Genomic DNA, 27,662 nt, shown 5'->3' on the forward strand with positions numbered 1-27,662 from the left:
TAGTTAAATTAATTAATGTTTGATGTGAATTTAGATATAAAAAAAATATTTTATTTAAAATAAAACTTATATGCTAGAAATTATATGAAAAATGCTAAATATCACAATAATTAATAATAATTTAAAATATATTTAAATTTACTATAAATAATATCAAAAGCATTTGAGCCAAAAATAAATAAATAAACTCTAGAAATAAAAAGCAACAGGAAAGGCGGGAGTAATGGGAACATAAATAAAGTAAAATTATAAAAGTATAATTTTACGTGATCTTTATGCTGACATCAACGTGATTTAATAATATACGTCGGTGAAGAAAATTAATTTTTCCACTTCTTTTTCGCCCTTTAGTATATAGAATTCAATAATTCCAAATGATATATTTAACAAAAAAAAATCAATTGGTGAGTTCATAAATATATTTAGGTGCCGCAAGAAATATTTATCATGTACGTAGTATTTAAAGCTTAACGGAGTAAAAAAGGGAGAAGCTAGCAAAAATCAAGGGGTTCATTCGAATTACTTCGTTTGATTTTTTTTTAAGTATATATATATATATATTTGAATTTTCTTTGATCTTTTCATACATTTACTTTTTATATTTTAAACCTCATTAGTGAAAATTATTCGTGCGTTAATTAATTTACTTTATACAAAATATTTTTCATATGTATTTGTGTTCGAAAAATACACAACCAAGTATTGTATTCATAATGCTATATTTTATGTGGAAAGAGTAAAGACAACTAAATATTGTGTAACTTATGCTAGAATTTATATAGGTATTATTTTTTCTTATTAATGTAACTACAAACAACGTAAAAAATTAAGAAATCCATGGGAGGAGGTATTAAAAACAAATAAGACATGATTTTTTTTATTTGATAGTGTTTTCAATTTACGTATAATACCGTATTTAGTAGTACTTATTTATTACAATATAAAAATGGTAAGCAATGACATAATTAATAATATGAGATACTATTTTTATATCAATACACTTTATTCATTATTATTTATAGGGATAAGGGTCTAAAAAATATCCAACTTTGATCAGATTTGCTGTTGCGATACTAAACTTTTATAAGGACCTATTACCTCCCTAGACTATTTAATACCATATTTTTTACCTCATGAATTATTTAATAGTGTATTTTAAATGTATATATGTGCCCACATGAACACATTACTATTTATAATTTTGTATTATTTTTTATGTCCACGTGGGCAAATATATATGTTTAAAATACGGTATTAAATAGTCTAGGGAGGTAATAGGTCCTCATGAAAGTTTAGTATCGCAACAGCAAATACGACCAAAGTTAAGGTATTTTTCAGTCTCTTATCCCTTATTTATATTTTAATACACTTATCACTATTAAAAATAGAGGTTTTTCCATTGTATATCAATGCAATTTTTTAAAATTATAAAACATAATTATTTTTGTTTTATTATCATCGAACCAACTCACTGAAAAATATATTTTCATTAAAATACTCACTTCAACCACTTGCATCTCTTCCACTCCGCATAACCTTAAATTAGCTCCACCTCATATAGCCTTAAATCCACCTCTTGTCGTATCCGCCCCGTCCTATTGTTATCCCAGGTCGGACCACTTAAAAATATAAAATAGGCTCAAGTCTAAAAGAAAGGAAGGGGGTTAAGTGATGATTAGGGTAGTCGGCGTGGATGTGTATTAACCCTTTAGAAAGTTGTGGCGTGGGAACAAAATGGAGTGCTTTGTGTACTGTACCAGACTTTTAGCTCTCTAATAAAGTCTAGTTTCCCATTAACTTTTCACTAAATTTGAACAAAAAAATATAAGCCAACTTTGTAGTATGAAAATACAAAGAGTGTTATGCCACAATAATAAATAGATAGAGAGAAATATCTTTAAATTTAGCGTGAATTTACTAGTTTCATTTTGATATTGCAATCTGAGTGAAATATCTTTTAAATTCTTGCCAAATTTTTCAATATTTTCAATATTTTTTCCAGTTTTTTATGAAGAGTCTTACGTTCCTACAAGAATTTGAAATCACTTACTATGTTATGTGGTAGATCGGTGTGAATCTAAATTTAGCTAGTCAAGTAGAAGAGTATTTTTAAGACTATCAATAATTCGAAAACGAAACTAATAATTTGTGTCTAGCTAATTCAAAAGTGTTTTCAATACTTCTCTCTAAATATGTATCCACCACCAAAAAGATATGATACAATGAATGAACCTGTTTTTTTAAAAAATATTTCGAATGTGAGTCTTAGATATGATTTTTTTTTTTAACACAAAGTACTATCCCTCCAAATGAGACTCTACACATTTAGATTATTCGATCTCCAATACAAATATTCTACATTAAATAGAAAATAAAAAATATATCCATAGTAGTACAAAGTAGAGATGATTTATTGTTTATTTATGATAGAAAAATAAGTAATAATAATGGGTGCTATTATTATTTAGCCGTCTACTTTGTCGTTTGTGTGGCGTCCGTTGATGAGCAACGCCGTCTGTTTGCGTTTGACTGCACGCTTCTTTTTATTTTTTCTTCCACACCTTTCTTTGTCATATTATCATAAACAATTAAAACAACATTTACTATATTCTTTCTTTCTATTTTTTCATTTTATAAGATAATGACATTATTTTGGAAAAAAATTTAGCAAATACTTTCTTATATTATAGTGTACTTTTAATATAACAATTTATACTTGAATACTTTTATGTACTAGTAATTAATTAATTAATCATGTAAACCATTTTAAATTTTAATCATGTAAACCATTTTAAATTTTATTAAAAACTTACTTTTTTAAATAATTTTTTTGAGATAATTAACTTTCTTATAATTTGATATTTACACAATGTTAAAAATTCATTTTCCATTCTGTAAAAAATGTCAATTAAAGTTTTTCTTTTGCTTCTCTTCGATAAAAAATACTCCATAATTTTAAGTAATTCTTCAATATTTATTAAAAAAAAATAACTTTAATTATATGTTTCATAATAATTCTACCGTCCAATTGAGAAATGAAGCTATAATTAGTGAAATTTTCAAACAAACAATTTGAAGGTGCAACTCTTGTTGTACACCAAATTCTTTCATTTTTGATTTTTATTTTTCAGGAAACAAGAGTTATATATTTATACAAAATATCAAATAATGATGGTAGTTTTATTACTATCAAAGATCGTGATGAAATGATATCTACTTCTTCATTTATTCAAAAAACTAGAAAAACTCAAAACTCAAATTCGAATTCTTTATATAGAATTAAAAATATTGTACTTTCTAATATGTAATTTTTTGACACAAATCTAAATTAATCGTGTCTCTATATTTGTCTTATGCTGCGTTTGAACCTAGTTTATAAACTTTTGGACCTTTGGTGATTTTTCTTTAATTTATTTCTTTTGGTTTTCATTCGATGTTTGATATTTATATTGGAGTCTAATTAAATTTAAATTCAAATATAAAAACCTACGTTGAATAAAAAACTTTTTAATAAAAACGAGTTTATACTCAACGATCTCGTATTCAAGACTTTTAATTAAAGATAGATGACCCTCGTTGGTCTTCTCTAATTTCTTTGTTAGTTTTCATTTTTGGGGGTAAAAACAGCATTAACAGTTAACAAACAGCTCTACCATGAATTGTTAATGACTCTGTTTCTGTCTCTCTCTCTCACATCCCTCTTTTTCTTCTATTTCTTCACTATTCTTGTCGTCTTTATTACCCCCTTTCTCTGTCTTCACCTATTTCACTCTCTGCTTCTCTGTGTGTGTGAATTCTCCACGCTTTAAACTTCTAATTTTAGGGATAAATAGTCTCTTTCTCTTTCCCCTTCTCTTTAATCCCCCCCACATTTCTGCTCTGTTCTTTTCTTTGGGACACTGTTGTTGTTCTTTCACAAGTGTTTCTCTTCTTGTTTTAGTTAAGGAAACAAAAAACTCCATCTTTGGACCACTCTTCTTCTCAGTATGAACCTTGTATTCTTCAAGATCACTATACCCTTTTAACTTTCTTCTCCAAAGTTTCAATCTTTAATCACTTTTAGTCATGGTGGACACTAAAGAGATCAACACTAATGAATCTAAGGTACCCCTTTTGTGTTAATTTTCTCTAATTTTGGGGTTTGACCCTTTTGTGTTTTTGTTTTAAGTAAAAAGAATGGATCTTTATCATTGATTTAGGTAAATAGTCTGTCATTCTTGTGTTTCTTTGCCTCGTCTCTACATATTTAAACCTCCTTTTTACTTACAAAATTACCTTTTGCTTTTTTTGGGGTTTTAATTCTTTTTCTTTTACCATTTGGTTTACTTTCTCTTTCTGGCTATGCATACAAATTCTAGTGATGTTTTTCTTTATGTGTTGTGCCTATTTGTGGATTGAATGTTTGTTCAATTATTTGTTATGTTATGCAGAGGGTGGTTCCACTTAATACATGGATACTTATATCCAATTTCAAGTTAGCTTACAACATGCTACGAAGATCTGATGGAACATTTAACCGTGATTTAGCTGAGTTTTTAGAAAGAAAAGTTCCTGCTAATTCGATTCCAGTTGATGGTGTCTATTCATTTGACGTGGTTGATCGCTCAACGAGCTTACTTAACCGTGTTTATAAACCTGCCCCGAAAAATGAGTCTGATTGGGGTAAAATTGATCTTGATAAACCCCTGAGTACTACTGAGATTGTACCTGTTATTATCTTCTTCCATGGTGGAAGCTTTACTCATTCATCAGCTAATAGTGCTATTTATGACACATTTTGTCGTCGTCTTGTTAGTATTTGTAAGGCTGTTGTTGTATCTGTGAATTATCGACGATCACCTGAGAATCGATATCCTTGTGCTTATGATGATGGATGGGCTGCTCTTAAATGGGTAAAATCTAGACAATGGCTTCAAAGTGGAAAGGATTTAAAAGTTCATGTATATATGGCTGGTGATAGTTCAGGTGGTAATATAGCTCATCATGTTGCTGTTCAGGCAGCTGAATCAGGGGTAGAGGTTTTTGGAAATATTCTTTTGCATCCAATGTTTGGTGGACAAAAACGAACAGAATCAGAGAGTAGATTGGATGGGAAATACTTTGTGACAGTTCAAGATAGGGATTGGTATTGGAGAGCTTATTTACCAGAAGGGGAAGATAGAGATCATCCAGCTTGTAATATCTTCGGCCCGAGAAGTAGAACAACTCTCGAAGGACTTAACTTTCCAAAGAGTTTAGTCGTTGTAGCGGGGTTAGACCTTGTTCAGGATTGGCAATTGACATATGTTGAAGGGTTACAGAAATCGGGGCACGAGGTGAATCTGTTATATCTAAAGCAAGCAACAATAGGTTTCTATTTCTTGCCTAATAACGATCATTTTCGTTGCCTAATGGAGGAGATAACAAGCTTTATACATCCTAACCATTCCTAGACTTACTTAACTACAACTACAGGCAGCAGCTTAAATATATAACACAAGCTTGACATCTCACTCGATCGGGTTATTTTTTTCCTCCCTCCTCTGTAGTGAATATAATGGTGTGTGTGTATCAGTATTACTTGTCATCAACATACTACATTGTTCATAAGAGTGTTCACCCTGATGGTTCTTGTCATTTGAAGACGATTAAGGCGTTAGCTGACGGAGTGTTGGCCTTTTGGGTGGATGACTGAGAAATGTAACTTGTTGAGTTAATAGAAGAGTAATTTTCTGGTGATGTCTCAGTTGTTACTACTACTAAAAAGAACTAATTTCAGAACATGGATTGGAAAATTCATGATGTTGTAATCTTACTTTGTTATAGTTGTGATTTAGAAGCAATATATGTATAAGATTTTGTTTGTTAATTTTGTCCCAAACATTGAATCCTCTTTCCCCCCCCCTAAAAATCAACTCAAGGTAATTGTGCTTTTATCATTAGTGTTGATTTTCTTTGGGATTTGAAGAAGTGTACAAGTACTGCAACAACAAACTCTAATCCCACGTTCGTGGGATTTGGGAAGGATGATGTGTAAACAGTCGTACTTTTACTTGTGAATGTTGATAAGTCGTTTGCGATAAATCCTCAGCTTTAAGTAAAACATATCAAACTCTTTATAAAAGGAGAGAATAGTAGCAAAATGACAAACAAGATGTGGAAAGGAGAGTAAATAATATGTTATATTTAGTTAAAGTTTATTATATTTTTAAGTGTCATTTTACATAAACTAATGTAGCACTGGCTTTTGGTATTTATCTTTGTATTGGAATATATATTATTTTATGTAAAAATACAACTTGAATAAAAATATATGGATACTAAGAATACCTAGTCAATACTAAGTTTTTAAAAACAAAAGAAGTGTGGTTAGGGGAAGCTTCCTATGTATGTCATTACTTTAATGTAAATGAGTTGGTTATCTTGCAACTTTAGGGAATTCACATTCAAGATTTGAGACTTACACCTTGTTTGGGTGGTTGTTACCCTTTGTAGTGTATCTTATTGTTAATTCAAATACAAAATTTATTTTGATTGTTATCATATTAGTTAAATTCATTGTTAGGTAACGATGAAAAAATTCATTTTATGTAACGATCGATTTGGCATGATCGCGTTGTTACCCTTCTAATATTATTTATCATTTATCCTACCTTTTCATAGTAGTTCTACCTCGTACCCTACTTTTTCAACTAGTTTATCATTCAAATTATGAATATGTAATGACAGAGAACAATACAATCTATCAAAATATTGTATTCATCGAAATAATATAGTACGATAGAATACAATGCGATAGATAATAAAATAATACATAACAATTATTCAAAGAAAATGTTATGAACTCAAATATCAAATTTAGATTAAAATTAGTGAATTCTGTCGAACAATAACCTAAAACTCTTGTAAATAGGTTGGTTTGCTAAAAGTCATATGCTAAAATTGGAGGTGATCAAGTAGGTATAGTTGCAATTTTGTAGTACATAGAAAGTGGGGTTGTGTGGACCATAAAGGAATCCCTCCCCCACGACCCCTNCCCCCCCCCTTGAACCAAAAGGCCAAAGACAAAGCCAAAACAAAACCCTGACCATCCAAAGTGAAATGAAGGGTACATTTTGCATAGTTCCATGATTGGAAATTGATTCAATGCTTTCTATCCCTCTTTTCTTGAAGTGGATTTTTATTCATTTTTTTGTCAGCTATTTCATCTTCTTCTTCTATATGGGTCTTTTGGGAATTTTTTTGGATAATTTTGGGTATACAATAAATTTGTTTTTAAATTTATTATTTTGTCTTTTCTTTTTTCTTCTATATTATATTAGAGAGCTTATCTTATCAACCATTGGTTGGGAATTTTGGATTTAGCACTTGTTTGTACCAGTCCCAATAGGGGGACCATGATATATTAAAATAAAATAAAACTGATTTCTGAATTTTCTGTATTTGTCTAAAAATTGAATGTGTTAAATTTGACTTCATACAACTATATACATTTTTTTTCCTTGGGTTGAGGAGGCCTGGCGCTGTATTCAAGAAAGACTTGGTGAACACCCTTTTTTTTTTACACTCCTCTGTTAGAGTTCCGACTAAATTCAAATGGCTCACTATAGGATCCATTCGGAAGTGACGCTTTCAATTCAAGACCTCTGATTAAGAATGAAACAATCTCATCACTGCACCACAACCCATGTTAGTGACTTGGTGAACACTTTTAGAATATATAATACTCCATCTTTATTGTTATTTATCGACTCTGGACTTTGCATGTCAATTATATTTATATTAATTGATGTATAATTTTTAGGTTTGAGAAATAATTTAAGAAATAAGTAGTTAATGTTGAAGGTAAATGAAATATTTTTTTTTTCTCTTAATGGGCTATTTATGAGAAGTAAAAATGAAAATTTTATTTTTAATATAGTAGACAAGTAAAAGTGGACGGAGAGAGCCATCCCGATTTATGTAGATTGTTTAACTTGACACAGAATTTAAAAAAAAAAAACTTTTGAAATTTGTGACTGAGACATTCTTTAACTATTTGTTTGATTGTGATTCATTTCATGAAGATAAAAAGAATTTTTGTAAAGTTAAGTTAAAAGAATTATTTCAAAGTTAGGCTATTTTAATTATAGAAATGTTACATTTTATTTGGAATGAACCGAAAATGAAAATGTGTCAATAAATTGAGATAAAAGAATAATAATAATAATTTTATCAGATAAAATTCATAAAGAGACATTTTAGATTTCTATAATTGAAAAAAATTAATTTTCTGAAATTTCTAAATTATACAATTCAAACTTTTCAAAATATTATCATAAAATATGTAAACTCTTTCAAATTAGACTTAGAATGAGATCAATGTAAACTCTTGTAATACTAAAACTCTCAACAAAATATCTAAAACAGCATTGATGTAACCCTTGACAATAGTTCACATAATTTGGAAAATTATTACTTTCAAGAAGAAAATAAGCTTTTAAAACGTGAAATCAAAAAAGACTTGTAGGAGTAATAATAGCAAAAGACAAATTGTCCTCTATTTGTTACATTTACCTTTCAACTTTTCTATTCTAATGGTTGCTTACAAGTTACACATAATAACCACTGGTTATCATTTTCGTCCTTAAATTATTGACAATTTTAAAAATATTTTTTTATTTGATTAATTAAAGTTAGATATATACATCAATCTACCACATGACATAACTAGTAGTTTCAAACTCTTGTTGGAGCATGAAATTCTTTTCTTAGTAAAAAGCCGTGAGAAGTTCTGAAAACAATCTTAAACTTGATGAGAATTTAGAGGTGTATTTTACTTCTGTTGCAAGATCGAGTGTATATTTAAGTTCAATTAGTTAAGTAAAAAGCTGTTTTAATGAAAATAATAATTCATGCTGATTTTTTTTTATTTTTTTAAAAAAGATATAATTTTGTTTATTGATATTTATACTACAATAAGATTATATGATACAATTGAAAATTGAGTTATTTCTTTAGCGAATTATAGGTCATTTTATACCATAATATATACATATTTTAAAAATTCTGAATTCGTCATTGCTTAACGAAAATCTATATAAGTCGGCACACAGATCCAACTTCAAAACCGCGCAACACCAATTTTGATTTGACAACAAAAAATTGATGATAAATGGCATACATATTGTCGTCTAAAAATAATTGAAATTTCAAATTCATAGTATTATTTTTTTTATAATATTTTTTGGCTTATAGCTTAAAGGACCACTCGTTGGGGGCACTTATTATATGTACTAAAAAATGTTTTATTGTGAATTTTGTCGTTTTATAAAGGGGTATTAACAGCTGTATGCTAAAAAGACTTGTTGAATAAAACGTGGTTTAGGGAGACAACATGTAGTCGTTGTCATCAAATTATTATCATTATAAATAGTTAATATCAATTTGTCATTAAAAAAAACAATATTTTTGTTGTCAACATTTTTCTCTCTCTCTTTATTTATTTTTAATTGTTTTCGAATTTATCTATTCTGGTCGGTCATATGCGACGACGTGTTCTTTCACACCCCTTTGGCTCTTCTTTAATGAATTCTACCCATTTTTAAATAAAGGGAAAAAAAGCGTCTAATATACTTCTCAATTTTATTATTTGGAGTTGTTATGTCATTCGTTATGATAGTGATATATATATATATCGTTACCGTTATACAAACGACTCACATATATTCTCATCATTACAAAATGAGCTCACATATATCTTTTATTTAACGAAAATGAAAAAAATAGTTTTAAATTTATATTTTTGACTTTTAATTTTTTTTTTAAAAATTATGTTGGAGCATATATGATCCTTCAAGAAAAGCTCAAGGTATATTTTAATATTTTTCATACATAAGTTATTTTTTGACTTCTTTGATTATTATTATTTGAATTTTTTATTCTTATTTTATTTTTTTTCTTTCATTCTTTAGTGTAAAGAAAAAAATAAACTAATTTTTTTGTGGCTATATTATAATTTAAAACTATCTTTTTGGCTATATTGTAATTTAGTTTTTGTATTGAAAAAAAATTAGATCAATAATAAATTTTACAAGAAAATTAGTGAAACATAAATAAATTTCACCATCAAAATAATAAATTAAAAGTAGTCATTGAAACATAAAAAAAAAATACATATGGAGTATTAAATATACTCATATGGATTATATATATATTTTTAAAATAATTAAAAATTTTAACTAAAATTATTTTTTTTCATTTCTGTTAGAGGGAAATGGTATATGTGAGCCATTTGTATAACAGTAGGGGTATATATGTGTTAATTTCATAAAGACAGTATATCATCTTTAAATGACAAAGTTGAGGGATATATCAAGCCCTTTTGCCTAAAATAAATACTCCCTCCATTTACTTTTAGTTGTCACTTATTCTTAAAATAGATTTTTATTTTTACTTGTCAGTTGTCACTTTGACATATCAAGAAAAAATAATTATTTTTCTATGTTTTACGTGTAACATTAAATACTATTCTATATATCATTTACCAAGACTCAATACTAAACATTAAATAGTAGGAATAATGTAATAAAATTTCTACATCAATAATTATTTTTTTAATGAGTGTGTCAAGTCAAAAAGTGACTAGTAAAATTGAACGGCGGGAGTAATTTTTAAAGAAAAAAGTAGGCACTTTTAATGAGGGGTGAACATTCAGTTTTTTCAGTTTGATTTTATCAAATTTTAGTTCGATTTATTAATTTACGATTTTGAAAGAATCAAATTAGTTCGATTTGATTCGGCCTTTTCAACTTTGATTTAGTTTAGTTCAGTGTTTAATAAATGATTTTTCGGTGCGAATAAAAAATAAAATGAGGACAAATCTAAATATAAAACACTTTAAAATTTTAAAATAATGTCAAGTGATGATGCGTATTACCATGGACCATATTTGTCTTTGTCAAGAACATTGTACCTCCAAATACTGATAGAGGAAAACTAGGACAAAGATGAGTTCATTTACATGGCATACATCAACAAAATATGTTTGGATTTTTCTTGGGAATTAATATTTGAAGTTAACTATCTGAATTATAAATTTGTTGCTACTTTGATTTGTTCATGAATGATTTAATTACTAGTTGACTTTTGTTTGTTGGTTAAGGAAATGACCATTATAAATTTCAATATTTTGGTGCCCCGAAGTTTCGAGACTTTTACATCAAACACCGAATAGAAGAATCAAACTTTTGAAAAAAACACATATACTAAACCTAAAAATCAAAGAATTGAAACTGAAGAACTGAATTAGTTCGATTTAGTCTAATTTTTTAGTTTTCCCAATATGCACCCCTAATTTTAATCCCTCAAAAACTTAGTCAAACGGACAATGATATTATTCTAATCGCAATTTAGTTAGCTATAGATAGAGCAACTTAATAATACATCTGTCATTATGAAGAATTAGGTAAAAGCATGCGTTATGGAACCCAAATTTACCATTTATGTTAAAAAAAAATTTTTATGTCAATGAAACAAGAAAGTTTGTTGTTAAGTTATAAATGAAAATAAATGATTGATGGAATGAACCCCATCTCCACCCCCACCCCAAAAAAAAAGAAGAGAAAAAAAGAGAGACATTAATTAATTGTGTGTGTATTTAATTTGTTTTTGTTTTTGTGTCTGTATGTATAAGACATGACAAATAAGAATGTAACTAGCCATAGTGGATAGGGTTCATTTGAATCATTTGATAATAAATACAATATATATATATATAACGTTAAATTATCTTTATGTATCATAATAAATGTTAAATTTTAATTAACTTAATTCTTCATATGCTTACTTTTTATATTTTAAACCTTTAACAAAAATTTTGATTTCATTAATTGGCCAACAATAATATCTAATGAGTGTCACCACAACCAACAACTAATCTAGATTCATGCCATTTAATACTAAATTTTACATTTAACGACTAAATGATTCAGTGAAAAGATTAGGATTAGGTAGAGATAAAATTAGATTAGTACCTAACGAAAAATAAATTTGAAAATTATCAATTAAATAAACATTTGCTAATTACTACTTTAATATTTTTCATTTTATTATCAGTCCATATTTGGGCCGTCTAACAAAAACAGATGGAGAATGTGCCAGTTGTTTGGGCTTTCTTTCAATTCTTTTAGGACTCATTTGAACTTTTGGCCCAATGTTTGCTGCCTTTTAATTTTAGGCCAGTTTAAATATAGGAAAAATTACACGGTTAAGCAAACTTATACTACTTAATTACTCATCATAATTATAGTTTGTTATAATTACCACTCACGACTAACATTATACATTAATTATGTGGGCTGACTTCGAGTTTGTATATGTATAATTCGCCAGAATATACAAATACATATATATAATATATAATTATCTAACCGATATATATATACAATTCACACCTCTCCCACTATCTGACCTCTCTCGCTCTCCTCTCTCCTCCCTCTCCCAATCTCACTCGCCTCTCTCCTCCCTCTCCCAATCTCGCTTTCCATATATACAAATGCATATGTATAATATATAATTATCTAACCGATATACATATATAATTCACCTCTCTCCCACTCTCTTCCCTTTCTCACTCGCCTCTCTCCTCCCTCTCCCAATCTCTCTTGCCGTATATACAAATACATATGTATAATATACAAGTATCTAACCGATATACATATACAATTCACCTCTCTCCCACTTTTTTCTCTCTCTCGCTCGCCTCTCTCCTCTCTCTCCCAGTCTCTCTCGCCTCTCTCCTCCCTATAACATGTAGCTACGAATTGTAATTATCAAACTATAGCTATGGAGAGTAATTAGGCTATTTTTGAGTGGCTATATGTGAAAGTTCCTCTTAAATATATACAGTAAAGTAAAGTAATTAACATACAATAATTATATTCATGTTTAATTATATAAAAAATAGTCAAAAGTCACAGAACGTATACATTGGTTATGCAATATAGCTTGTACAAAAGTCATATGAAATATACACTAACTATACAATATAGTTTATTTATACATAAAGTTATACACTAACTATTCATTTTGATACACTCAAAAAGCTAAATATAGCTTAACTATACATGAAGTACACATTGATCATTCACGATCAAATCAAAATCTCTTCTAAGAAGTCCCAAATTTTAGATATAATTCACTCAAAACAATTCACAATTGCCGTGCAAATTTTAAAGAAGAAGAAGAACGCAGATGACAAAAAGAAAAATAAGGAGGACACATATGACAACAAATGGATTGATCTGCTACAATAAAATAGGTCGAATGATCTTTTTTTTTTTTTCCAAATTTTATAAATTAGGCTTAAAGAGATGATAAGTAAAATTTATGGACTGATATTTTACATAATTTACTCTTTAATTTATGTCCCTAGTAATAATTTTTTTTTTTTTGAAGGGAGCTTTATATTCTCTTATCTTGAAGGATGGACGAGAAATTGAAGGAGATGGAATGAAAGCGAGAGAAAAATGGAGAAGAGAGACATACTCTATAACCTAAACGGACAGTGTTAAAAGAAATAAATTTTAGACTTAACTCAATTTAAAAAATGTTGTGAAGAGCTGAAAATTGCCTAAGCCATATAAATAAATCATCCATTCCATAAACTTTTCATTGGGACACTTCAACACCCTCATCCCTCATTCCCAAGTTTGAATATCTATAGCGTGGACAATTTATAATAATACAGAGACTCAATATTGTATTACGTAAAATTGGAATGTATGCTCTAATACCATATTAGAGAAATGAATTTTGGGCCTAATTCAATCTCAAAAATTAGTTCAGGAGATTGAGAATTTCTCTTATACTTGTATGTTCTACATGTTATCTAATGATGCCCTTTGTTTTCTAGGTAAAGTGGAGCCCATTTAGCAAACACAACTCCTTCAGCATTAGCTGGCACCTTAATTATGAATTTACATTCACAATGTGAATGTATATATATAAGTTAAATAAAATCAATTACCCAATACATGTCACTGGCATGTCCATACAAAAGAGGAAAAAGCTTAGAAGAACATATATACTTGTGTAATTTTCCTAGACTAGAGAGCTTTTTGTATTATCAAGATCACATCTGCAAAGCTACATAGAATTTTGAGGACTTATTGTAATGTTTAACAGATTAAGTATCACATGTATACTCATCATTTCAGCTTAGGGGATTGGGCACTTCAATTCACTCAATTGTGATGATTTTCATGTATTGGACTTAGAATAAGGGTAAATTTGAGTGTTAGTTCTTGCATATAAAATGCATCTATTGGTGAACTCCACATGATTTTCATATAGATATGTTGTAAACCAATGTCAAATATGATTTCATGTCTAGATTAGATTAACTATAGGGTTCACTATATATATATACTCACCGTCCCATTTTATATGTCACCTTTTTACTTTGCACTTGCATTAAGAAATTATGCTACTTTATCCTTCTACCCTTATTTAATGTTTTCTTAAGTCAACTTTATTAATAACTAACAAGATTAATTAACTATTCTATCAAGGGTATAATAGACAAAATATGGTAATTTATGCATAAATTTTATAAAATGACAAGTATTGTGGTCCAGCTATTTAGAGAAATGAATGACATATAAAATGGGACAGAGGGAGTATATATATATATATATATATATATATATAAAATATGAATTGTTCAAGTTTGGAAATTGGATATATAGTTGCGTTGGGGGTAATTTCATGAGGCCAAGGATAAGATAAGTCGAAGTAACGAGGTTCAATTAAACCCTTTCGCTGAAAGATTATATTGCTCAAATAGGTTAAAAGTGAATATTTATAGTATATATAAACGGTTGAATTTCCTTGACACACGCACATATGCTAACGTAGAAACAAAGGGGTTAAATTTTCTTTTAAGCATAAATAAATTCAAACATAGTATTCTAGTGTGGTGACATTATTTTTCTGACATCCCTAATATGAATTCTTGACTTTCCCCTTGAACAAGGCTTTGCCTTATGCAATGGTGGAATGAGCATTTTTGTTGGTCATATTCGGAGGCGGATCTAGGAACTTTATGGGTTCTAAATTTGGAACAATAATTTTAAGTGGTAATTACTAGGTTCTGAATTTAATATTTGTACATATTTAATAAATTTATTAATACAAATATACTATTTGAGCAAGAGTGATTACGTTTAGGCGAACCTGTGTACGGACTACTAGCTCCGTCCTTGGTCATACCCAAACAATAGAAGTGAATAAATCATTTACTATACATTGGACCAACATTCATTTCTTTTGCTTAATAGCGTAGTTGTAGCTGCCCTTGCCAGAGTTACAAAGTACTATTCTCTCTGTCAACACTTTATTATTGCCATTTGGACCATAAGTACATGCATTTGCATTTAGTTTTAAGGTAAAGAAGAACTGGTTTTGGGTTTTTCTTGTTCTACTTGAAAAAACAAAAACAATTACTCTAAACTCAATATACTACTTTGTTCTTCTATTTTATTACTGTTGTTACTGTTGGGTATAGTAAGAATAAATACAAAATGGAGGGAATATGAAGTGTTCTCTTATACTTTAAAGAATTTCTCCCTCATTAGTGGTGAAAAGGAAAGTTCAAGTGTTTAAATAAGGAAATACTTCTACTTGTTAAAAAGGTCGGAAAGAATAACCCCTTGCGCCGTCATCGTCGCTCGACTCGGCAAACCTAGGATTTGAAGATAGGGGGCACTACTGAGAGTGACTCAAGGGTAAGGTTAGGAGTGGCACAAGGGTAAGGTTATTAAAGTGCTTGTTTAGGCCTAAATGGATATTCTTTCTCTTGGACCCGGTTTAAGTGACTGCAAATCAAATTCATCTATAAAACACGAAGAATTGTCCTAATACTAGCCCTTGGTTGAGAAGAATTATCTTTTGTCAAAATCTATCCATTTCAAATCACAAGAATCAACAACAAATTCTTACAAAAAATATGTCCTTAAGAAGAAGAACTTACCAATTTATATAGAGATAATAGGAGTAGAACTTCAATTATGCAGTAAAGAATACTTGTAAGTTAAGTTGTAGATTTTATTTTGTTTGGAATTATGCCAGGGCTTTTATTTGTTTTTAATTTCAATTAACAAAGGAATGGGGTTAGATGAGATGGCAAAAAAAAGGGTGGCTAAGAAAGGGGGTGGCGCCAGATGAGGTGGAAAAAACGAGCTTCAATAAAAAATAATTTTTTAAAGGAAAAATTGTACATAATGGCAAACTATTAATTCAAATTAAATGGTATAACCACACTTTGCTTTAATTGTGCCATGTAGCAAACTGTTTGTCAGTCGCCTCTCTCCGTCAAACTCTCGCTCGCCACTGTCCCTCTCTCGCTCGCTCTCTCTGTCGCTCGCCTCTCTCGCTTTATACAAACAGAAATGTATAAATTGTGTTTCTGTTTGTATAAAGCGAGAGAAAATCATATATACACATGCAAATACATATATCTTCGTCCTATACACTTATAATTATACAATACAAATATTCCCCTGTCTAGTTCTCTTTTGCCTTTCTCTCTTTATACAAACACAGATTATACAAAATACAATGTATAATTTATGTTTGTATGAAGCGAGAGAGAGAACAATATTTGATATACAAACGTTTTATTTTGATTCAATTGTATACAAATTCAAATTTTATACAGATATACAAACACATAAAATTAAATTGAGAGACTCTCAACGATTTATACAAACGAGAGGCTGACAACAATTTATACAAATGGCCTGCCAGCAAAATTATACAAATCTGAAGAGGAGCCAACGAATTATACAATTGCTTCTTTTGTATATATGTATAGCGAAATAGCCTAGTCATAGCATGTTTGCTATGGAGCGCAATTATGCAAACTTTGCTATAACATACAAATATAAATTTTATGTTTGCTATATGTGAAAGTTGCTCTTTTTTAAAAGGTTAACTCTAAGGAAAAGCTTATTTTAAAGTAAAAAAAAAACGTTACCTTTGGTGGGGATCAAACTCGGGCAGTCCCACTTTGAGAAGGAGACTTCGACCAATGCACCAAAGAAATTTTTAGTTATTAGAATGCACAATTAAATATATTATTGTTTTATTAACTGATATATATATGATTTTTTTAAAAAAGTTACCGGGTGCACGTGTACCCTCACGGATGCATGTGAGTCCGCTAGAGCTTCGACTCCGAATGATCGATCAAGAGATTATCCACGTGACTCCATTTAGTTTCTTTCCGTTTTATTTAAAATTTCTATCGTTTTTAATGGCTGTTCGATCTGATTGAAGGTTGAAGTGACTGACACTCAACAATCCATGATCAATTCATCTAAATCTGAAAATCTGAGGCATGCATCTGAAATAGCATAATTCTGATTATAGTCAAAACATTTTAAAGTTACTATTTAAGTGTTTTACTAATACAGATTGGTTAACAACTACTTGTTTTCTTCTTCATTATATTTTGTATGAGTCTGACTACTTCAATATTCCATATCTTTTTATACTTGATTTTAATATATTTTATTAGAGTCGAGAATCTATAAAAAACAACTTTTTTATCTTTCACACAATAGTACACACTACCCTTCCTTACTCCTATAATGGATAATATTGTTGTTGTTAATTACCCTTACCCTTCAAACTACTTCCTCTATTTCATGTTAATATAACCCAATATCCCCTTCTTATGTACTCCTTCACAAGCTTTTGACTTCAAATTTTTCATGATTTTTTAAATTTATTTTAACCTTACTAGTTACTAACACAATCTTAATTACAATATACGTTACATACCACAAATTCCAAAAGTACTAAGCTAGGAAAAGGAAACTGAAAGAATATATTTTAAAGAAAGAAAAAAACAAGTCTCCCCTAGTTTAGTACCACAAAGAACAGAGATATGCTGGTGCAGCTGTATTTTGGCTGTATACAATCTCTGTATATCACATATAATTTCCTAAAAACAGGAAAAAGATACACTGTATATCCCTAAAAACTTCACTTTTATCAGAACAATAAGGCTGTTGTAAACAGGAATAAAAAGGAAAAGAAAACCCCATAAAGCAACATTTTACAAAATAAGAACCAAAAAAAAAAAAAAACAAGAAATTTGCAATATATTTAATAATAAGGTAAATCAGTATATCTAATTACAAGAAATACCAAAATAACATACAAATAACTAAACTTAAAATTCTTACCCTTTTTTACTCTAATTTTTTCTTCTTTATCCATATATTTTTTTTACCCTTTAATTTCAAAATTAATCAATGAATCCTCCAAAACCATAATTAAAACAAAAATATACTTGTGATTTGTCTATTTTACCCCTTCCATTGCCCACACTGAGCCGTGGGCCGGGACTTCTGCTTCCCGGCTTTCAATGGGCAAGGGGTCTGAACCGGCAAAACCATGCAATTATACTGCAAACACAATGAACTTCGAACCGGAATTTCTGCGGCCGGATTGATAGCTATTCCGGTTAGAAAATTATGTTGCAAATACAAAACATGTATATTAGCCGATAACAACCGGTCTACCATGATCCCCGGAACCTGACCCATGAACCGGTTGTTATTCATATATAAAATCTGTACACCGGAGAACAATGGCGATATTTCGCCGTAAAACCGGTTGAAGCTAAGGTCCACAACCGGAATTGTTACTAAACCGGCCGGGTAAATTCGACCGGTGAATTGGTTTCTTTGTAGCTGAAGATTTGCTATCGGAAATCTAAATAAGTTCCCCGGGATACAACCGGTGAACCGGTTTATACTAAGGTCGAGATAGTTTAACCGGTTTAACCGAGTTAGTAAATGGTCGACCGGACCGGTTAACTGGTTCGATGACATTGAGAGGTATTGAAGTGAAAAAGGAAGTGAAATTGGCAATAGCGAACCGGAAAGGGCATTGTGTTTGATATCGAGCCGGGTTAATCTAAGGGATACGAAAGGCGGTACTGAACCGGATAAATGGTTGTGACAGAGAATGACGTTGTTGAGCGCCGGGAGTGTTCCGATGGCCCATGGGATGTTTCCGGTGAGCTGATTGAAACTAAGATCAAGAGTTTGAAGTCGCCGGAGTTTACCTAAACCCGCCGGAATCCGTCCAGATAGAAAATTTCGACTAACTCCGAGAAATCTTAAGTTGTTCAACTGTGAAAAACTTTCCGGCAATACTCCGAATACCTTACCGGGGACGACAGTGAACTCAGCTAAAGCAGAGAGTTTCCCAATAGCCGGGTTTAATCTTCCGGTTAGACCCGGCGACCCGGCTCTCGGGTCACCCAGATTCAATGCGATCACTTTATCACCAGCGCAATAAACTCCGGCGAAGCTACATGGGTCGGAAGTAAAATCCCAAGAAGAGAAAAAATTCGAACCGGGTAAATCATTGAGGGTTTTACGAATCGCTTGTAAAGCCAAGAAATCAATGGGGTGAAGCATTGCACCACATTGTTGAACAACAAAAACATGAAACAGAAATATGAACAACAAAAACCTCATGATTAATTAATTGTTGCAGAGGTGAAGAGAGAGTAAAATTAAAATGGGGGTTTATATAAGGGGAAAAAAGTAGAGACTTTGGGTATTGCTTTTCCGTGAGAAGCAAACGAGTTCTCGTGTGGAGATAGGTGGAAGCTTTAATGGCTACAGCATGAAAAAGAAGAAGTTGATATACGGAGAAAATGAGTGGCTTCTGAGAAAAGCAACTGCTAACAAATGGAAAAAAAAAAGTTTTAATTTTCTGATTTGAATCTTGTTGGAGAATACTCTATATGGTTTTGGTGAGGAAGAAAACAGAGCAATGAGCAGAGCTACCAGTCAGTTAATGTTTTTCTGTTACATCCACAAAGACGATGCGATGGAGTAATAAGTACTCTTTTAATATAGAATTGCATTTGTTAGAAAATACGTAAAATTTCTCGATGCGAATTTCAATTTAATTGGAAAGGGAAAATAATAGAAAAAACTAATAAAATATTTTTTGTGTTTTTGATTATTTTTTTTGTGGTTGATTTTTGTTATGGTTAATGTGAAATTGTTTTTTTTCTTAAAAAGAATAAGGTACTAGGATTTTTGTTTGTTTTGTTTTGTTTATTTATGTGGTATGGGTGAGCAAGCTGTAATCCGAACCTATATGTATAGTCCGAGCTTAAGTTTGGAGTGACAGATCATCAGGCTCGGGTTTTTTTTATGATGATTAGGACGAGTACCACGATACCCTTTGTGCTTGTTCTTTTATATCAGACAAAGAGAGTACATTTTTCACTATTTATATTTTGTTTGTTAATTCAGTAACATTTTATGGAATTGCATCAATTAATGTAAAATACTAAAACCTTATAGCTAGTAGTTTTTCCTCTTAGAAGACTAAATTTTAGTTCTCGGTACCAAATTTTTTGTTGGTTTCTATTCGATATATGATATTTTATTAGAGTCTTACTAATTTTAACAGCACTTTTAATAAGAGTTTTTTTCATATTCAAGACTTGAACGGATCGAAATTTTTAATTTATGATGGAGAAAATTTGCTTTGGTACTTGAAATTTTTATTATTTAGAAAATTGGTATGCTTGCTTGTCATTATAAAGGCAGTTTCAAGTGTCAGAGCAAATCAACATGCCTGCTTTGGTATTTCAAGAATAGTTGGTAATTTTTTTGTGGTTTCCTTAACTTAATTTGATTATCTTATTCTTTTAGGCTTTTACGTATTTAAAAATTGCATAAAATAATTATAAATAGCAATAGTACTAACAATTACAATAAGTCGTAGCTTAGAATATTTACAAATCATATTAAAAATCAGTTGGACTTTAATCCAAGTCACCTAAATTTTAAAAAAATAATATATATCGAGTCTGTATTAGCATGGACTTCTAAATCTAGTATACTCTATAAAATGGAGTTAAATTTCATCTAATCACAACAACAAAAATAAGTTTCAAATTTAAAAAAGTAGACATAATAGTTGTAATAGGACTAGTCTCTACCTACTTTCTCGATTGAGTTATTACGTAAACTTATTTAATATAATTTAAAAATTATTATACTGAAACAAGATTTATTATATGCGCGCACATCCGAAAAGAAAAAAGAACTCTCTAGCTTTGTTAAATAGGAACCTAGCTAGGCCTTCAAAATATGAGACTAATTTAAAAGCTTATAGGGTAAAGTAAAACAATTCAATTTCTTCCTCTTGTCCTTTTTGGTCACCTCAAAATTCAAATACTCATCCATTTCTTTTAATAGTAAATAAATGACATAAATAGCGTCAAAGTCTTTGGGAGTCAAGTCGTAGAAATAACTGAAAGTAAAAAAGTGTTAGCATTTCCACATGCCCCTCATGTTAAGTAACCCGAATCTACGTTTGGTCTTTTCGGGTAAGATTTTTATGGCCCCATGTTGTGATCGGGGCACTTGACGAGAAATTTGTGTTATAAAGCATGAGTTTTCTGTCTTATAATTTTCATCGAATCAGTTCACTCAAAAAATACTTTGTGAGAAATTAATAGATTCTCATCAAAATACTAGAAATAACCATAAAACATATTTTATTGAAAATTTCAATGAAAAAATAGAGATTATTTAGTGTGTATAGAGATATAATGTTATGGAAAACATATTATACAACATAATATATATATAAAAAAATGCTGGAGCATGATAACAAAATATTGTTATAAAAAAGTTTGATTATTGTTTAGTACAAGAATAAATTAAGAATAACGCAACTATGTATTGTAATATTTTTATACTCTCGCTGTTTTAGGTAAATACTGAGCATATATTTGCTACGTCAAATATTATTTTCATAATTAATTACATTTGCCTGATTAATGTAAATTGATGAAATAGGAAAAAGTAAAAAGAGCTAACAGCAAATTACGGAGTTTGTTGAAAGTGATAATTCAAGAATTATTAAATAAATAACAAGTGATAAAAATTCAAAGTCACATCAAATAGATTCTTATGACTAATATAAATAATAATAATAATAATGCCTAACATATATATATAAATATTTATATATATATTATAGAGTAGTGAGTCATTTATAATAGTGACTTTAGAGAACATTGGCCTTTTCATGCATAGTATAAAGTTATGGAGGAAGACCTGCAGAATCAATAAAATTTCTAATACTTTAATAGTATGATGTGATATATATATATATATTTTTAATGATAGTAGTGTTCGGGTCAATTTTTGCACTCTCAATTAATTTTATAAGAATACTGTCACCTCCCACCAACAACATGTATCAGGTAACCGTGTCCATCAAAGCTAGGACAAATGAAAATAAACACTTAATATTTGTTTGTCTACACTGAATTTTAGTATGATGTGATATTTAATTTTCGATTATCTTCCCTTTAATTCCTTTTACTAATGATTTACTATTTATGTGTCCTAAAGTGCAACAGTGTCTTATTCCATTATTCTTCATGTAGCCTCTTTTTTCTTCTTCCAAGGTATAATAATGTTTATATACTTTTTGTTAATTTGAATACTATTGAGATATGGGACATTTTCTATATTTGTGAATAAATTTCATGTATGACCAAGTTGATGATTGGGAAGTGGTTGGGCCTTGCGTATAATTAAATTTTGTTTATAATATAGTACAAATCTACTTTTATTTATAATAATAATTATTACATAGCTTGTGGTAGAAGACAATACGCAAAGACACAATAATATCCTCATCTACAAGCACTGATGGGTTAGAGAAATATTAGTACAAAATAAAGACGACTTCACATCTCAGGTCTTAATTATATATTTGTCGTTTGTCAAATAAAATGACTTGTCTCATGTCCATGTATGATTTATTAATGTAGGTACGTAAAATTCTTGTATATCGACCAAGCTAAATTAAAATATAAACCATTACTACTCATTTTGCATAATTTACTACTCCTATAATGGCAAATTATTGATAAAAATTGGCTCGTCGAAAACGTTATTTGTGTTATTCAAATTCTTAATTGTTCCATTAATGTAGAGGTGGTCTAAAATTATAAGTCGATCAGCGTTGTATGAATACACATCCACTACTATTTTGCACAATTGTGTAAGAATTATGTATGTTGTGTGCAATGTGTGTTACGATATATAAGGTTTCAAATAACCATATATAAACCATATACCACTACTTGTTGATACACGTACGCCCTTTTACAGTAGTCGTACTGACATCGATTGTTATATAAAATCAAGTTGATATATAGTTGATCTAGCTTTTCTAAGAAGAATTTCGCCAAGGAGATTGTATTGGGTAAAAGGAGCTTGTGTATGTGGTAGGATGATGGGAGAACACGTGACACATAAGATAGGTGGAGTGTATTTGAGAAAGAATGCTCGATTTAAAGGCATATTCCATAAGTTCGACCAACCGGCCTATTACCAAAGTCATTCATCAGAAAAAAGGTGGGAACTCGTGGCTCAAGGACATAAAAAGGACTCGTATCCCAATGGTATAGCAAAAGGACATGTAGCACTCTAGATAAATTCGTACGATATTCTGCCAAAAATAGAAGAATATTAACTGACACAACTAATATCTGATGGGATTCCCATGTGGAATATTAATTACTATTGGGTGTAGTAATATAGGGCATGGTGAAGTTTTTCTATTGGTTAATATATTAACTTCCTTGTCTATAAATAGTAATTCTAACATATTTGTAATTTGTGAAGGGTTAAATTCTAAACAATACCAAAATCAATATACTGATATTCTTGGTAGTCTAAACTTTCTATATTTTACCAAGTTTTAGCACTCAACGATTACTATATATATATATAAACGTCTTCAAATCTAATATCAACGTACAACATTCCAACATCTCTGGATCCAGTGCAAACACATATCATCGAAACTTTATTGCTTCATACGATTCTCTTTACTCATTTTATTTACTTTCTTTATTTGCTTTCACTTAATTCCTTATCGAACATATTTTAACAGCTAAAATCCGAACTTAAACGAATTAAATTAAGACACGTGCCCTTAACTTCATAATAAATTTAACTGTACTTTTTTCTCAATAAACATATATGGATCAATTAATATCTCTTTTACAAAAGTCTGTTAACCATGATCCATTGTTTTCATGGTCCATATATATATATATATGTAGAGAGGGAGACCACACCAAGCCCAACAACCTGGGCATCATCTAATATCAAGGAAGGTGTGGACCACCATTATTTTTGGGACTAACAAATTTGGATAGCAATAAGCATCATGAGCCTGAATTTTACAGAGGAATACTCAAACAGGACAAGTTGAACTTAGGTATCATGTCTCTATCATCCAGCTATATATATATATAGACAAGTGATGCTTGCTTGCTTTCTTCCTTCCTCTCATTTACTTTACTCAAAGTTAGGCCAATATATTGGTCATTGAGTCATGAGTGCCATATATATATCCTCTTTCTTTTTTCCTTTTTTTGTGCTTCATAGAGATCTGAGCAATGCACATGCATGTCCCGTTTGATACACTTTTTTTTTTTATCTAGTCAATTTTATCAGATCGATACTAACTTACCTATTCCTGGTCCTATTGAATCCAAGAGGGCCATTGCCCGATTCTCTGACCACTACTCATTCTTTCCCGACTCGATAAGGATTGTAATCTTGAGAGAGGGAGAAACAGTTGACCTCTGACAATAGATTGATGGGGTTGGCTACGATGGATACGGTGAAATCAATCAATCCTTATTTCACACTCCCTCTCACCGATCTGAAACATATACAAATCATGAATTCTTCAGAGTGCACCGACAATCCTGTATATAAATTTTATCCTTAACCAAGTAATTTATAATCGATCACAAAAACAAACATTTATGACTTATTTTAAACTACAAGTTTCAAATTTTTATTCTAATTTTGTGCCTGATTAATTAAACTACATATATAAATTGGAACAGAAATATCGTCAAGGCTCTCTCTCTCTCTCTATATATGTGAGTGGTTCCTTCTCCTTCTCGTCTATCTTCCTCAAAACACTACAAAACTTCTTTTTGTTATTCCAATGTACATATATTTCCCATTCTTACATCACTCTCACCATTGCATGCAATTCCCTATTCACTAAAAAGAACTACTCCAACATCCATTTCACACCTTCAATTCTTGTCTTTCATCAAAACTTATTGCATTTTATATTAACCAACAACACTAATGAATATATTATAGAAAGAAGGAAAAAGCGCAAAAAGTAAATATTCGAAATAATTAAGACTCAAAAATATCCTTCAACGTACCAGTTAAATACTCAAAAATATTATTCTTACTAACGGTTACTCCAAAATTAAGAAAAATGAGTCAAATTTTATGCTAAACTATTTGAAATGTGGAGTAATTTTATCCTTCATTTAAAATTTGAGATAAATATTTTTAATGGTAAAGACTTGAGCAAAAAAAGATATATGGAAAATTATGAGGTTACATTTGCTTTTATAAATGATAATTTTTATACAATGCCAAATTTATGTAATATAAAGTTTAATTACCAATATTAACTTTTCCAATTAAATGTTTATTCTACTATATCCTTTCAAAATTAGTACACCCTTCGATTGAAATCTTGAAAGACATTAAGTGACCCTATGTAATATATATAATATGCCAAAGTATAATTGAATTTGATCTTTTTATTGTTTCATTCCTAGAGTTAGAAAAATAAATACATAATTATTAAGTTTTAAAATAGTTAAATAAGAAAAAATATCTGATTTCATAGTCATAAATAATAAATTCACACCTAATGCCTAAGGAATTACCAGAAGCAAAAATAAATTATATATCATCAATTTTTATTTGCTAAAATGGAAGTCTTTATATTACTTAATTTCCCATGTTATTATTATACTAATTATCACAAATTCAACCCCCACCCCACCACCAAAATAAAAATTAAAATAACTAGGAAAAAAATATCTCATTTCCTTTTATTATGAAACAATTGTTGGTAAGAGTATTTTTAAATTATTTGATTAGGTATTGAAGGTTATTTTTAGAACTAGTTTCCTAACGACGAAGGCAACATACGAAGGACAAAGTTGGGCCTATTTTGAACGATCCAAAATAATTTTTGACCCTTTTCCCTAAATAAAAATAAAATGCCTTATGAATATATACAAAGAAATGAATCAATAACTTTAACTCGAATTTCGTATGCATTGAAAAGACATGGAAATTCATCAAATCAAGTAAATCAAATGAACTGTAATAGAATCTCAAGTTACTTAAATTCTCTTCTCTATCATTAAAAACACAGGGATTAGTTTTGGAAATTTCTTTTATTGTAGTAATTAATAAAGACAATACCTTATTCAAACAAAACGTTGCTTCATTGGTTGATTGAAGGCATTGTATTCTATTTGTGTAAAATTAAAATTTAAAATTTATAAATTGTGAATTTTATAATGATAATTATTGATAGTAATTAAATTCTAAATTTAATATCTATATGAATTTACAAACACAAATATTATTTGTTAAACCAAACTTACATACGAACTACTAGCTCCGAGCTCTGATATACGGCCCTTTATTTGTTTTGGGGAGGTGGAGTAGTAAATGAATGTCACATGATCTTCTATAGCCTTGTCGTTGTTGAGAGATAAAAAGTAGTTATTGTAGGTCGGTTTTGGCCATTGACCAATATATGATACAATGAACTTAATAATATTTCAATATATCTAAAAGTCAACTAGCTAGTAATAAATAGCAACTAATTAAGTTGTAAAAATGTAACTATATTATATCAATACTCTACTCCTAGTTTATCCAATAATTCTCCAACCGTTGGTACCTTAACTTTATATTTTGAATCTACCTCAAAAAATAAGGCATTTTTATAAGTTCTCTGAATTATCCAACAAATTGTGAAATGGCAAAATGGGGTTAATTAGTGAATTGATTTGAGGGAGACAAGACAAAATCAAATTTTAAGCTGCTAGAGACACTAAGTTAAGAAATAAAATGAAAATTTTAAGATTTGTAAAATTATGTTATCCCTAATTTAGACATATTAATAAAATAATAATGTCATATAAATTAAAACAGATAGAATAATAGAATATTAATAGAGTAAAATCTTTTTCTTTTCTTTTGTGTGGAATTAGAATTCCGTTTTTCATTTTTTGTGTGGTTAATTTTAGTTATAATATGGTTGGGTTTTTGGTTTGTTTTATTAGGGTCGTGGGTTGGAAGGCCAAACCATTGTCCGAGCCTCAAGTTCGGAGTGACAGATCATCAGGATTTCTAAAAGGTTATTCCAACAAGGACCACACGTGGCAGTTCTTTTTCGTAACCAAATCAATTATGAGTAATAAATTGACATAATACAAAAAATGTGTCGGGATCTGGTTTTAATATATTCTTTAATTTTTGGCGTGCATAATTAGACATTTTAATTTGTACTCTCTTTGTTATTAATTACTTGTCCAATTTTTCTTTTCTACTTGTCAATTTGACAAATTAAGAAATGTCAATTCTTTTTACCTATTATACCTTAATTAATTAATTTTTAAAAAGGTAGAATTTTTTGAAAATCTTAAATTTTTAATTCATCCACTTCATAATTAATAGGGATAAAATGATAAACTCACTATCTCAATCATTGTTTTC

The 27,662-nt window shown here is 29.7% G+C and overlaps 3 protein-coding genes across 3 annotated transcripts in view; 2 read left to right on the forward strand and 1 right to left on the reverse strand.

The window, feature by feature from the left end:
* LOC125871081 (60S ribosomal protein L18-2) overlaps positions 1 to 27,662 on the forward strand; it is a 271,584-nt gene that overhangs the window by 85,758 nt on the left and 158,164 nt on the right. The gene's annotated exons all lie outside the window — the stretch shown is intronic.
* LOC125871072 (gibberellin receptor GID1B-like) lies at positions 3,732 to 5,454 on the forward strand. Its single transcript, XM_049551662.1, has 2 exons — positions 3,732 to 4,104; positions 4,431 to 5,454. Exons 1-2 carry the CDS (start codon positions 4,066 to 4,068, stop codon positions 5,430 to 5,432), a joined length of 1,041 nt encoding a protein of 346 aa, XP_049407619.1. The 5' UTR covers positions 3,732 to 4,065; the 3' UTR covers positions 5,433 to 5,454.
* On the reverse strand, positions 18,192 to 19,722 carry LOC125871067 (LRR receptor-like serine/threonine-protein kinase ERL1). Its single transcript, XM_049551655.1, has one exon. The coding sequence runs from the start codon at positions 19,515 to 19,517 to the stop codon at positions 18,336 to 18,338; it is 1,182 nt and encodes a 393-aa protein (XP_049407612.1). The 5' UTR covers positions 19,518 to 19,722; the 3' UTR covers positions 18,192 to 18,335.

Source organism: Solanum stenotomum, chromosome 7, assembly GCF_019186545.1.
Source record: "Solanum stenotomum isolate F172 chromosome 7, ASM1918654v1, whole genome shotgun sequence".
Classification (NCBI taxonomy): Eukaryota; Viridiplantae; Streptophyta; class Magnoliopsida; order Solanales; family Solanaceae; genus Solanum; species Solanum stenotomum.